At 38.6% G+C, this 13,216-nt stretch overlaps 1 protein-coding gene across 1 annotated transcript in view; it reads right to left on the bottom strand.

The window, feature by feature from the left end:
- Positions 1-73: 73 nt before the first annotated feature.
- LOC150040617 (amine oxidase [flavin-containing] A) overlaps positions 74-13,216 on the bottom strand; it is a 61,952-nt gene continuing 48,809 nt past the window's right edge. The window contains exons 10-15 of the mRNA XM_090326899.1: positions 11,643-11,696; positions 6,765-6,822; positions 5,334-5,431; positions 3,451-3,562; positions 2,455-2,517; positions 74-2,263 (exon numbers count right to left, since the gene is read on the bottom strand). Of these exons, the coding sequence (XP_090183025.1) occupies positions 2,120-2,263; positions 2,455-2,517; positions 3,451-3,562; positions 5,334-5,431; positions 6,765-6,822; positions 11,643-11,696 (529 nt within the window). The 3' untranslated portion in view covers positions 74-2,119. The remainder of the gene's footprint in view (positions 2,264-2,454; positions 2,518-3,450; positions 3,563-5,333; positions 5,432-6,764; positions 6,823-11,642; positions 11,697-13,216) is intronic.

The raw sequence follows: 13,216 nt of genomic DNA, 5'->3' as shown, positions 1-13,216 counted from the left end.
AAGCAATGTTTTACTTCAATGGCAAATCACACACATATGCATGTAGCAAGGGAAAATCACACACATACACATGTAGCAAGGGAAAATTTCTGACATGGAACATTAGGCACCAATTTCACAACAAAGAAAATATGGTTCACAATCCAGCAATAGTTTTTTTTTCTCCAGTGGAGTTCAAGGCCTTCTTAACAGTTAAGTATGACAAACAGATGAACTTTTAAAATTGAATTCTTGACCTAAGTATGGAATGAGACCAACTAAGTCAAACATACATATGGGTGATGTTCCCAGCCCCATGTCTAAGCACATCTGGGTGGCATTTACATTGATTCTCACATCTGTAGCTTTAGCTTTATAGGTTTGATGGAATTAGACCAAACGAATTGGTTTTCTAAAAAGTGTGAGAAGAGGGTAAACTGCAACTTCAGGAAGCCTCCAACATTCAATACTTCAATATGCTTACAATGTAATTATGGCTAAAACAATGCTGCTAGTTCAAAACTTTAAAGTAATATTTCCCAAGGTGTGTTAGGACTGAGCTAATCAGTAACTCCGCAGAAACAATTGTAAGAGATTAGGGATGAGATTTGTCACTGTGGTTTGCTATAACAATAGCAAGGCAACTCCCTGCTTATAGGAGCACATAAAGTTAGTTAAACTGATTTTGAATTGCAAGATAAAAATTGGGCAGAAAATAGCCCTCTGCTCTTAGAATAGGCAAAACTTTGGAAGATCTTAAGTCCTCCCATCAAGGTCCAGAGACACATATTTGTATTTCTGATGGGATTAATCATGCAATAAACAGGGTTGCAGGTTTCCTTTCCTCTTGGAACCCTTTAATTCCTCTTCAATAAAACTATAGTAATATATTTTAAAAACAACTATATTCTGGTGGAAAATTTTAAAATGTGCTAAAAAATTGTATAGGTCAAATGGACAGTATTTCAATTCTTTATCTCCTAAATAGAGAACTCAGTCTGCATAGATAAAAATCCATTCAATTTTATGTCTATTAAAAAACTTAGAAAAGTGAGGTTAACACATAGAGCCCAAATTGCTGTATTTAAGAGTCTCAATAAACAATAATCAGGATTTTTTCATGTGTATTTCAATACGTCTTTAAGGGAAATTGGCATGCTAATATCTGATCATGTTAAAAACACATATAAGTTATAAAGTCTATGGTCATAAGAAAAAAAGAAAAACAATATGATTTTATGAACCTTCAGACATTCAGGGACTAACAGAAGAAATAAAGTTCTGCCTTCCTCAAAGTGGTTTAGAATATTGTCATAGACAAGCTCCAATTGATGTCTAGCCACAGTCCAAAAGTAAAGATGCTTATTGTACTTGGTCTCCCTTACATGGTGCTGGTCAGACAGGTCTCCTGAGAGGTAGTCCTGCCTGTTTTACTCTGCTCATCTTGGGAGCTACAAAAAACTCATAGCAAGTCAATTTAAGCATTATAATGCCATAAACATTCTTCTCTGTAAGAAGCAAAAGAGGAAAAGATACAAAGAAACAAGTGCTGCTACTATACAGAAATTCTAAGTGGTTAGGAAATTCCCATGCTGGCCTGAAGACCTGCACGTTCTTATGCCCATGCTGCTTTCATTGACTATTACCTCATCCAAAGTGAGAGCTGGGCATCTAGGAAGCTGTGAGCCTTTGGCCTCTGTACTAACACATCATCAGTCAAAAGGACAGTCAAAAGCTGGGGCTCAGGCTACACCACTTATACAGAGACAAAGTCAAATGCTTTATTTCTGAAGGCATCAGATATTTTGAATTACAGGTCAGAATAACAGGACACAGAAATAGTTTTTCACAAGCACTTCCAACTTTTTGAAATTAAGAACACGCACATTGGCTTAGTCTACCAATCAACACCACTTAGTCTACACAGACAAGATTTGATCTTTATCCAAGAATTTGATCTTACTTCAAAGGTGATTCTTTGGGTTGTTTTTAATGACAACTGAGATTAAACCAGGGGGGTGGGGGGCTAAGTCAAGTGCACTTAAATGGCCCAGTGACACAACCTGTTAACTCGTCCACATTTTCTTTTTGATAGTGATAATACTAAGGACGAGTAAGCAGGAAGCTGGACAGTGGAACTTCAGAATCGTGGAAACAGCTTGAATCTGTACAATACAATCCAGATGGAAGCTACAGAGGAAAGACCAATGATCTTCAGCAGCCCAGGCACAGAAGGCAGGTATCTCTCCAAGAAGGTGTAGGTGATCTCATATGATGGCACATCCTAGACAATGACCAAAAATTATTAGCAAAAAATTCTTCTCACTGGCAAGAAGAAACAAAATCTACGAGTAATGTCATCTGTGGCTATCTCCCAGATGCATGCATTTATACTGAAACCAGATATTAAGAAGAAGGAGGTTGTAATTTTTATGAACTGTAACAGGTCTATGGCAATAGAACAGTCAAATTTACCTTAGATTCAGGTTCTTGAAGCCATATGTCTTTTTTGGGCACCTTCCCTATAGCATTTAAGACCTAAAAGAAAGTAACCATGTCATTATGAAATAAGGTTGTAAAGTTCTGACAGATAAAAAAAAGCCATAAAGGCAAGGAGTTTGGCCTAGTGGTAGAGTGCTTGCCTATCATGCATGAAGACCTGCGTTGGATTCCATGGTACCACATCCTTAGAAAAAAGCCAGAAGTGGTGCCATGGCTCAGGTGGTAGAGCGCTAGCCTTTTGAAAACCCAAGGACACTGCTCAGGCCCTGAGACCAAGCCAAGGAGTAGCAAAAAAATGTGCCATAGATAAATCTTACGTGTTGGGGTGAGGTGAAGACAGAAGTCAATATACTGAGTTTATCAGTATCAAGAAGCAGATGGATAAATAAAGAAAATGTGTTATACACATAATGAAATACCATTTAGTCTTAAAGAAGAATATCCTATTATATAAAATGACATAAATGAGCTTGAAGATATTACGCTGTGATATAAGCCATGCCCAGAAAGATACATAATTCATGCTATCACACATGTAAAAGCTGAAAAAGCAGATCTCACAGAAGTCGAGAGTAGACCACAGGCTACCCTGAAAAGGATAGCAGGAATGAGACAGTGATGAGTGGATAATGTGTAGCAAAATCCAGTCTGACACAAAGAACAAATTCTAAGATTTTATAGTATGGTAGGGTGACTATAGATATCAATTTACTGTCTATTTCAAAACAGTTAAAAAAGAGAGATGAATTTGAATGCAAAGAAATCATAAAATTTTGATGTGAAGAAAATACTAAAAAACCCGAATTGATTGTTGCACATTGTGTGAATGTATCAGAATATCACACTATGTACAGTTATGGAAAAAATACTGGGGCTCGTAAGCATGTCATAAATCCATTTAAAGAAAAAAATAAAAACCAGAAAGATGCCAAAAATTGCTGCCATGAGCACTATGACTTCTTCCCTTACCTCTCTAGCTGCTCGTTCGCCAGCTTCAACTGCTCCTTCCATGTAGCCACTCCAGTGTGTGGCGGTTTCTGTGCCAGCAAAGTAAATTCTGCCTACTGGCTGTCGAATCACTCTTCAAGGGAACAAAAAAATCACACGGAGTTATCTTGGAAAGAACTTAGGAGACATGCATCTACTCCACAGAAAACAGGGGAACTCAACTTGTATAGAAAACATACATGAGACTCAGCCAGAGGTAATAGGCTTCACTCTGGATTTCCAGGCCTGTACACCAGGATCTGAACTGTCAAGCTAGAGATGACTGTCAAATGATCAAACACTGAAGGTGATGTTGACCTTTTCCAAGATAGCCAGAGTGAGCTTGAGAAATTATGCCTTTTTCCATAATTATATTTTCTAGTTCTGTTTCCTATATGTGGTCCAGAAGTGCAATATTCTCTGCATTATACACACCCACAGAGGCGAGTCAGGCAGGAATTCCCATTGATTTGAAGAGGAACTAGAGTGGCAAGGGATATGGGGGAGACAAGGATATTTGGTGTTATTTCTAGCAGAAGAGAGACCCAATGGATTATATGGATGTATCTCATAATACAATATACTACTGTTTCTTGAAACATCTCTGGGGACTAACTGCAAATAAAGAAATGAGCCTCCTCTTACAAACAGGTCCTAAAAAGAGAACCAAAGAATGATTAGATTGAATGGGCAAATGTCTCCTCCAATGTTCCTGGCACTGACTCCTGCGCTGTCTGCAGATACTGCCTACCAACTCTCCAACCTGCATGCTAACCCCCACCCAAAGATCTCCTCAACTCACTAGCCCTGCCTTTTCCAATTCAGGAGCACTGTACATCTCTTCTTAGTCTCAGTTCTATCTTCTATATTCCTCTAGTAACTCCAAAACTAATACAATTCACCTGTGTTGTTATCCTGGACAAAAGCAATTTGATTCAATTTTTTGAAAAAACAGACAAACACTCCTGAAAGGGTTAACAAAGTGAGCTTGGTGCCAGTGGTTCATGCCTATAATCCCAGCTATTCAGCAAGCTGAGGTCTAAGGATTGTAGACCAAAGCCAGCTCATGAGAGACTCTAGAATCTAATTAACAACCAGAAAACCAGAATTAGCACTCAAAGTAATAAAGCACTAGCCTGAGCAAAAAGCTCAGGGTGAGTGCTCAGGCTCTTCGTTCAAGACCCATGACCAACCACAACAAAAAGTTAGCAATTGTTTTTCTTTTTTCATTTTCCTCAGTGGACAAATATTGATCTTGTATTAACTTTCAGGCTCTCTGGAAACCAGATGAAGTTATAATGTCCCTATGTGACAAAGTCATTTAAAAGAAAAAAACCCCTCCCTCCACCTTGACATTGGCAACTATATCTAGGTGAGAAGGACTCACTTTAGTCCTCCTCAAGTGTAAAGTGACCTCAGACACTATGACTAAGAAGCATAGATTTCTAAGTCAAGATGGACCCTCAGCCTTGTGTGAATCTCACTTCAACATACTTTAATTATATACAGTGAGAATATATCTCTGTGAAGGGAAATGACTGGTCCTCCTGTATTGGCCAGACAGATATGCTATATAAACCCATCCAACATTCCTCTATGTAGACTTGTACCAAGCAGCCTAAGGTAGTCTTCATATGAGACTCCAATATACTTGGAGGACATTATAGATTTCTTCATCTTACAAGTACTGCTCATAGCCAAAGTCCTCTCATTTCTGTGTGCTAGGATCCTTTTTATTTTCTGGAGACATTCGGAAATATAAAAAATGGGGCACTGACATGGGAATGTTGACTGTTTCTAGAATTCTCATTGACTATTGTCTTATATGTGGTTGAGGGATTGTGTTACTTAGCGCTGGGAAGTACCTGCCATACTGCGTCATGATCCCCGGGGGAAAGTAGGCTGTGTAGCAGCCTCCAGAATACTGCTCCTCACACCAGTTCTTCTCCTCATAATGCACAGGCTGCAGTCCAGTGGGGAGAAAACAGAGCTGAAATGCTACCAGTCAACAATGAAGGCTCTTGTGCATTTATTTTAATACAATGTTACATTATAGTACTCTGAAGATGAAACGTGATGGCACCAATAAGCTAACACTGATTTTTCTCAATCTCTTGACTAGAAGAGATATGGAGTAGCTCAATACCTGGGATGGGAGAAATGGCATTTTCATGCAGATTCTGATTACATCTAAGACTTCATGAAAACAATCAACTTGTGGAGAGGTCTGCTCCCATCATTTTCATGCAGATTCTGATTACATCTAAGACTTCATGAAAACAATCAACTTGTGGAGAGGTCTGCTCCCATCACTGCAAATTTTTCTAAGACAATGAACTTCACTTCCCCACCTACCTGAACATTGCTGCTGAAGAGGGAAGAAGTAGAGGGCAGTCTAAGAAAGGCCCCTTTTCAGAATTTCTTTCCTAAGCTAGAAAAGGGTGTGATGGGAATCCTGCTAAATAGGGGACAATTAAGATAAGAAGTGTTCCAAGAGAAGGGAGAGAACCTTCTCTGATTTCCCTGAAGCATTCTGAAGTTTATTGTTTAAACAGTTCTGAGATAACCCCTGGAAACACTCCTCCAGCTATTTGTGGGTTCTTCAACAATCTTTTAACTCTCATTGCTTTCAGTGGTGTGGTTCAAAGCTCTGGCATTCTTTTTTTTTTTTTTTGCCACTCCTGGGCTTACGCTCAGAGCCTGAGGACTGTCCTTGGACTTTCTCAAAGCTAGAACTCTACCACTTGAGCCTCAGCACCACTTCTGGCTTTTTCTAAGTATATGGTACCAAGGAATTGAACCCAGGTCTTCGTGCATGCTAGGCAAGCATTCTATAACTAGGCCAAACTCCCAGCCCAGCTCTGGCATTCTTAAGTAAGTTGTGAGTATGACTTTGACCTGGATGGAGTTTAGACTCTACTTTGGCTTAATGATATACTTCTGTGCCTTTAACAATACATAATGGGAATATCTGAGGTTCTATTTTGCAATAAGCAGCTGGCATGATCAAAAGGGCAGGACCTCTGCCTGAGAACCAATCTTGCCCATCCTTGATTATCATCTGTGGCTTAAGGATGTTGTTATAATTGGCACCAGTTATCCACAGAACATTTAAACAGCCCCAAGGATATGCAACATCAGAAATCCCATGTACCCGGCACCACTTTTTAATGGCCTTTAGGTTGCTGAAGTTAATCTTTCAAGTTGAAGACATCCCTTTTTACTCTCTTACGACTGTCAGGAAAGTACACATTCTTTTGCCTTACTACACTGAGCTTGGGGATAGGGTTTCTTACATGTAAGGCTTCTTCAGATCCCAGAACTTTGGCGTATAGTTCACAGATTTTTCTTTTCCTATAAAAATGCCAAAAAAAAGTTAAGGAAGCAGTAACTGTAAAGACATTTCCTCCTGAATAAATTCATTTAGAGAAAAGAATACAATGAATCGCTATGCTCAGATTAACTTTTTATGCCTCAGTATAGTCACTTGATTTGAAGAGTCAACAGAAATTTTTGAGCGGGGACGGGAGTGTAGCCTAGTGGTAGGATGCTTGCCTAGCATGCATGAAGCCCTGGGTTCAATTCCTTAGTACCATATACACAAAGAAAGCCAGAACTGGTGCTGTGGTTCAAGCAGCAGAGCACTAGGCTTGAGTAAAAATTGTCCAAGAAGAGTGCCCAGGCCCTGAGCTCAAACCCCAGGACTGGCACAAAAAAAAAGAGGCCAGAGTTTAGCCTAGTGGTAGAGTGTTTGTGTAGAATGCATGAAGACCCAGGTTCAAATCCTCGGTACCACACACATAGAAAAGGCCAGAAGTGGTGCTGTGGCTCAAGTAGCAGAGCTCTAGCTTTGAGAAAGTCCAAGGACAGTCCAAGTTCATGCCCCAGGACTGGCAAAAAAAAGAATAAGAAAAAAAGAAATTTTTGAGATAGGTCTATGTAGCCCCGGATGACCTTGAACTCGATTCTGCCTCTGGAGTGCTGGAACTAGAAGTATGTGCCATTGTACACAGTAGAACTTTCATACTTTTTCATTATTTTGTTTATTTACATTTACTATGATATCTATGAATGACAGAAATGAGAAAAATAAGATGAAATTAAATTTAGTTTTAGGAACTGATTTTGTATTAATTTTCTGGCATATGTACAATTCTAGAATGATCTCATTTGTAAGATTAAAATACAATATAATAGTGTCTTTTTGCCAGTCCTGGGGTTTAAACTCAGGACCTTGGCACTGTCCTTGAGCCTCTTTTGCTCAAGAGTAGCACCCTAGAACCCTACCACTTGAGTCACAGCACCACTTCGGGTTTTCTGCTTTTGTGGTACCAAGGAATCGAACCTGGGGCTTCATGCATGCTAGGCAAGCACTCTACCACTAAATCACATTCCCGCCCCGATAGTGTTTTGTTGTTGTTGGTGGTGGGTTTTTTTGTTGTTGTTGTTTTGTTTTTGCCAGTCCAGGGGCTTGAACTCAGGGCCTGGGCACTGTCCTTGGACACGTTTTGTTCAAGGCTAGAGCTCTGCCACTAAAGCCACAGCACCACATCTGGCTTTTTCTAGATATGTGGTACCGAGGAATCGAACCCAGGGCTCTGTGCATGCTAGGTGAGCACTCTACAACTAGGCTACACTCCTACCCCCTCCCCTGACAGTGTTTTTTTATATTTTTTATTGTAATTAATAAAAGGGTTACATGATATTTGCCAGATGGAAGGTGTATTAATTCACATACATTGATACCCTTTTACATGTCTTGGTCCCCATTACTCTCCCCCTCACCCCCCCATCTTGGTTTTCCCCCCTTCCCTATCCAATTTCAAACAACGAAATACAAATATATCCAATATATCAGATAACAAACTAAGATACTGTAACAATATGAGATAACCAAGGGACAGCAAAAGAGATGAGAGATAACATAGTACATTAAGGACAACAATCATTCATTATATGGCTTTTGTTTCAATATCCTAGAGGTCCTTTCAATTAGCTTCATACTATATGGCCTTATGTATCAAGGTTTTGCTCTATTGCAAATCTCTGCTAGTAGAGCCGAAGGTTTCTACTGATTATGACAAATGAGGGAAACCATTGAGCCTAAGTTCCTTTGAGTCTGGCTTAATTCACTTAATATGATCTTTTCTAAGTCTTTCCATTTCCTAACAAATGGGGCGATGTCCTTTTTTTCTGATAGCAGCATAGAATTCCATTGTGTACAAATACCACAACTTGTTGATCCATTCATCAACTGAGGGACATCTAGGTTGGTTCCATATCTTTGCTATGGTGAATAATGCTGCATGAACATTGTTGTGCTAGTGGATTTAGTATGCCCTAGTTTCTGGATAGTTGGGTAAATGCCAAGTAGTGGAATTGCTGGGTCATAGGGGAGCTCTATGTTTAGCCTTTTGAGGCACTGCCATACTGCTTTCCATAGTGGTTGAACGAGTCTGCACTCCCACCAACAGTGTAGTAGTAATCCCTCCTGGCCACATCCCCTCCAGCATCTGTTATTAGATTTCTTGATCCTGGACATTCTAACTGGAGTGAGGTGGAATCTTAGAGTTGTTTTGATTTGCATTTCTTTTATGACCAGAGATGTTGAGCATTTCTTCATGTGTCTATAGGCCATTTTTGTTTCTTCTCAGAGAAGACTCTCTTTAAGTCTTTGGCCCATTTTTTAATGGGATGGTTGTTACTTTGGAGATTAGTTTTGGAGTGATTCAATTTTTTGAGCTGTTGATATATTTTAGATATGAGGCCTTTGTCCGTTGTATGGTTGGTGAAGATCTTCTCCCATTCTGAGGGCTTCCTAATTAATTTACTAGCTATGTCCTTTGCCGTACAAAAGCTCTGCAGTTTAATGCAGTCCCACTTATCTAGCCTTTCTCTGATTTGTTGTGATTCTTGGTCCTTATTAAGAAAGTTTCAACCTGTGCCTAGGAGGCCTAGTGTGTCTCCTATTCCTTCTTGTAAAGTTTTCAATGACTGACAGTGTTTTTTAAATATCAAATTTTTATGTTTGAAAATAAAGCTCATTTAATCTTTTTTATGGCACTGGCATTTAAACTCAAGGCCTACATATGTAGGCAATTCTACCACTGAGTCATGACTCCAACACCTTTTGCTTTTCTCATAATTATTCTCCATCCATTTATCTCTAAACATATGACATAATTCAAGAAATAAGAAAGTTGAGGCTCCATGAGATGCTGATTTATTTAATATTGACACCTAATTAATAGCAGAATAAGGCTGTACTATTTTGAGCTCACTGTCCAAAGTAGGTGCTCAAGAGATGTGTGTTGAATCAAAATCCATGCTCATCCCAGTATGATACCTTCTTAGTGTTAGAAGCAATTCAGAAAATCTGGGCCAATTAGAAAAAAATATTGACAATGAGTATTCTAAAATCTTAAGGTACTTCTGGATACATAATAAAATTATTAATGCAGAGTGAATATTAAAATCCAGTCAACCTGCATTATGGTAATATTTTTAATGGTGAGTGAAAAAATCTTACAATAGAAATGTAAAGCATGGATTGGTGGTACATACCTATAAATCCAGTACTCAAGAAGTGGAGGTAGGGAATTGATGCTGTGGCTCTAGAAGAGGGCAGTAGTCTTGAGCTGAAGAGCTCAGGGAGAGCATCCAGACCCACAGTTCAAGCCACATGACCACCACCACCACCACCACCACCAACAACAACAACAACAACAACAACAAAACTGGAGGTAGGAAGATCAGGAGTTTGAGGCCAGTCTAGGACATACAGTGAGACTTTTCTCTAAATACCTGTATACACACAATCACACATAAAATGCACCAATGAATAAATAGAGGCATTCAGTCTAGATATGAGTACACAGATCCTGGTTCCATTTATAGTTCAGTGGTATTTTCTTTACTTGCACATGCTCTAGGGTTCCATTTCTAACCACACACACACAGAGGATTAGATGAGTCAAGGACAAGTTCACACACAAATACATCAGAAATTATCCTATCCTTTCCTTCTTCTCTTTACAACTATGCTTTTGGAGAAAAGTTATGTAAAGCAAGGATGATGGAGCAGTGCCTTTTTTTTTTCAGTGCTGGTGATGGAACATAGGACTTTGTGCATACAAGGCATGTATTCTACCACTGAATGCATTCCAAGACTGGAGCAATGTACTTACAGATTATTTTGGTTCTAAAATTAATAGAATGTATCTTAATGGTCAAAAGAGGTCATCATTCAAATTGTCTTGAAGTTGAATTTCTCTATTGAAAAGCTTGTTAAAAATACAAATATTCATGGCCCAGGGTTTGGCCTAGCAGTAGAGTGCTTGGTTAGCGTGCATGAAGATATGGGTTTGATTCCTCAGTACCACATACATAGAAAAGACAGAAGTTTTGCTGTGGTTCAAGTGGAAGAGCGCTAGCTTTGAGGAAAGCCCAAGGACAGTGCTCAGGCTCTGAATTCATGCCCTGGGACTGGCAAAAAAATATAGATATTCAGATTCTACCTTGAACCTACTGAATCACAATTTCCATGTCATTTTCCAATCATCCTTTGGGAGATTTTGATAGTCAGTTCTGGGAAACAATGCTCTCATCAAAGATACATTCATCAAGTGTTTTGTTTTAAAAAATCTTCAGAGAAGTTCAGAGAGTACGTGGAATCATACCGAAATGCCTACCTACAGGCTAGTATTATTTTATTATTAATGAGAGAAATCAGTAAAATAAAAAAGGTCAAACTTAGTGTATTATAATGAAAAAAATATGTTATTTGCTACTGCTGATTTTTCAAAAGTTAGCAGCTATGGTTTGAGGTGTCCTTCCAACATTCTCATGTTGGAACTTAAGCCCCAGGGCTATGGTATTAAAAAGTGGAGGTGACTAAATCATGAGGGCTCTACTGAGATTTTGTATTCTGTGATTACTCTTTTCATCCATCTAACAAGAAAATTCCACCTCTCAACTACGGAAACATGAACCCAAATAAGTCCAACTAAATTAAAAATATGGGGAAGGGATAGGTCAGGGAGTCCATAGCAAAATTTAAGGTTGAGCATATCTGTAAAGTATTGTACTTTTCCTAATGTTATTCTAATACCACTGATGTAACAAATAGAATGTAAAACTAAACGTTTATCAGGTTTTAGATATTAATTCTTTACCTTATTTCTTTGTGGAGCTTGGTAAGTCGGTCAGCTTTCCGGGCAAGTATGAAGCTGTGGAAAGAGGGCACATCAGTCGTTTCTCTTCAGAAATTAATGTAACTTTTCCAGGCCCTCCCCTTTAACTAGAGAAAATGTCACTCTATCTTCAAGCTTCCTCTGTGTCCAAAACCTTGCTAGGTTGTCAATCCCAAAAGACAGTTTACACTCTATTTGATATTTTACTCCCAATGTCTAACACAGCATTTGACCTTCAGTAGGAAATCAAATGTAGATTCACTAATGTGCACTTAGATTATTATCCCAGCAATGACTATGTATTGTGCCAAATAGTTAATTAAAACAAAGCTGGCAAATATTCACATATGTCTTAGTGGATGTCATAGTGGGTCCCTCCATTCACTCTTCGGAGCCAGTAATTAATGTCCTGACCTCACAGCTGAAACATTCCCCAGCAATTATACTCAGAAACAGAGCACTTCCATCCAGGTCTCACTCTTCCTTAGAGGCAACTGGCATCCAGTAACCAGCTCTAGGGTGAGATATGAGAGCTTAGTTCAGGACAATTTAGAAAGGCCATTCCCACTTCAAACAATCCCATGGGATGGCAGAATCCTTGGCTGAGACAACACTAAATTCCAGTTTGCTCTATCTGATTCTGATTCCTTCCTTTCCCCTAAAGGCAGTAATCTTTAGAGTACTTCCCCATAAATCAGACACCTGAAATCTTTATCTGTAAGCCAGGCTTCTGGGAAACTAACCAAATAGTTCCAAATAGAGTTATAATCTGTCTGCTTCAATTAAGCCAAGTAGATTCTGTTAAGTATGACAACATTACTAATTATACACATATTTCACAGAATCGATTTATAATATTATTAAAACATTTCAAAAATACAAATGCATCTCAGAAGTAAGGCACTTTATTAATCTGCAAAGAAACTCAACCACCCTGCAAAAAAAAAAGGACAATGGAATTTGGGGTCCAGCTTAAAATAACTTTAGAATTGTAGTTTTTGGTAGCATTTGGGACTGAAGCAGGCTACCAGTTGAGCCATCCTCTAACCCTTTTAGCTTTTAGTTTTTATTTTTCAAATAGGTTTTCATGTTCTTTGTGCTGGCTTGCCTCAGACTATAATCCTGCTACTCACATATCAAGATTACAAGTATGAACCAATGCACAATGAAAAACTTATATTTATTTTGCTTAAACCACAAAGATAAGTACATGAGAGTGAAAAGAGGAATTTCTTTCCTAGCTCACTCCAAATTAAACTGTTGCTCATTTTGATTGGCAACTCCTTAAGTATTATTAGAGACCCTTCTGAGAAGTAGAGAGGTACAAAGTATGTTAACTCAAAGAATAGTTATTCAGAGGAAACTGTAGACTATTTAAGAAATTTAACTGTTCAACTTTATGGGATATAATCATAATTTCAAATTATTTAACATATTAAGGTTGACTGCCATACTACTTATCTAGTTGATTTTTCTACCAGATCCTCAACATGTATAGAGTCGTTGTTGCTTTTCAATAAGAGGTTTGAATTGAAGGATGCAAGCATTTTACCACT

The sequence above is a fragment of the Megascapheus bottae genome, chromosome X (genome assembly GCF_031878675.1).
Source record: "Megascapheus bottae isolate mThoBot1 chromosome X, mThoBot2.hap1, whole genome shotgun sequence".
NCBI classification, from domain to species: domain Eukaryota; kingdom Metazoa; phylum Chordata; class Mammalia; order Rodentia; family Geomyidae; genus Megascapheus; species Megascapheus bottae.
Note: the sequence above shows the minus strand (reverse complement) of the source record. Positions and strands in the feature narration are given on the sequence as shown.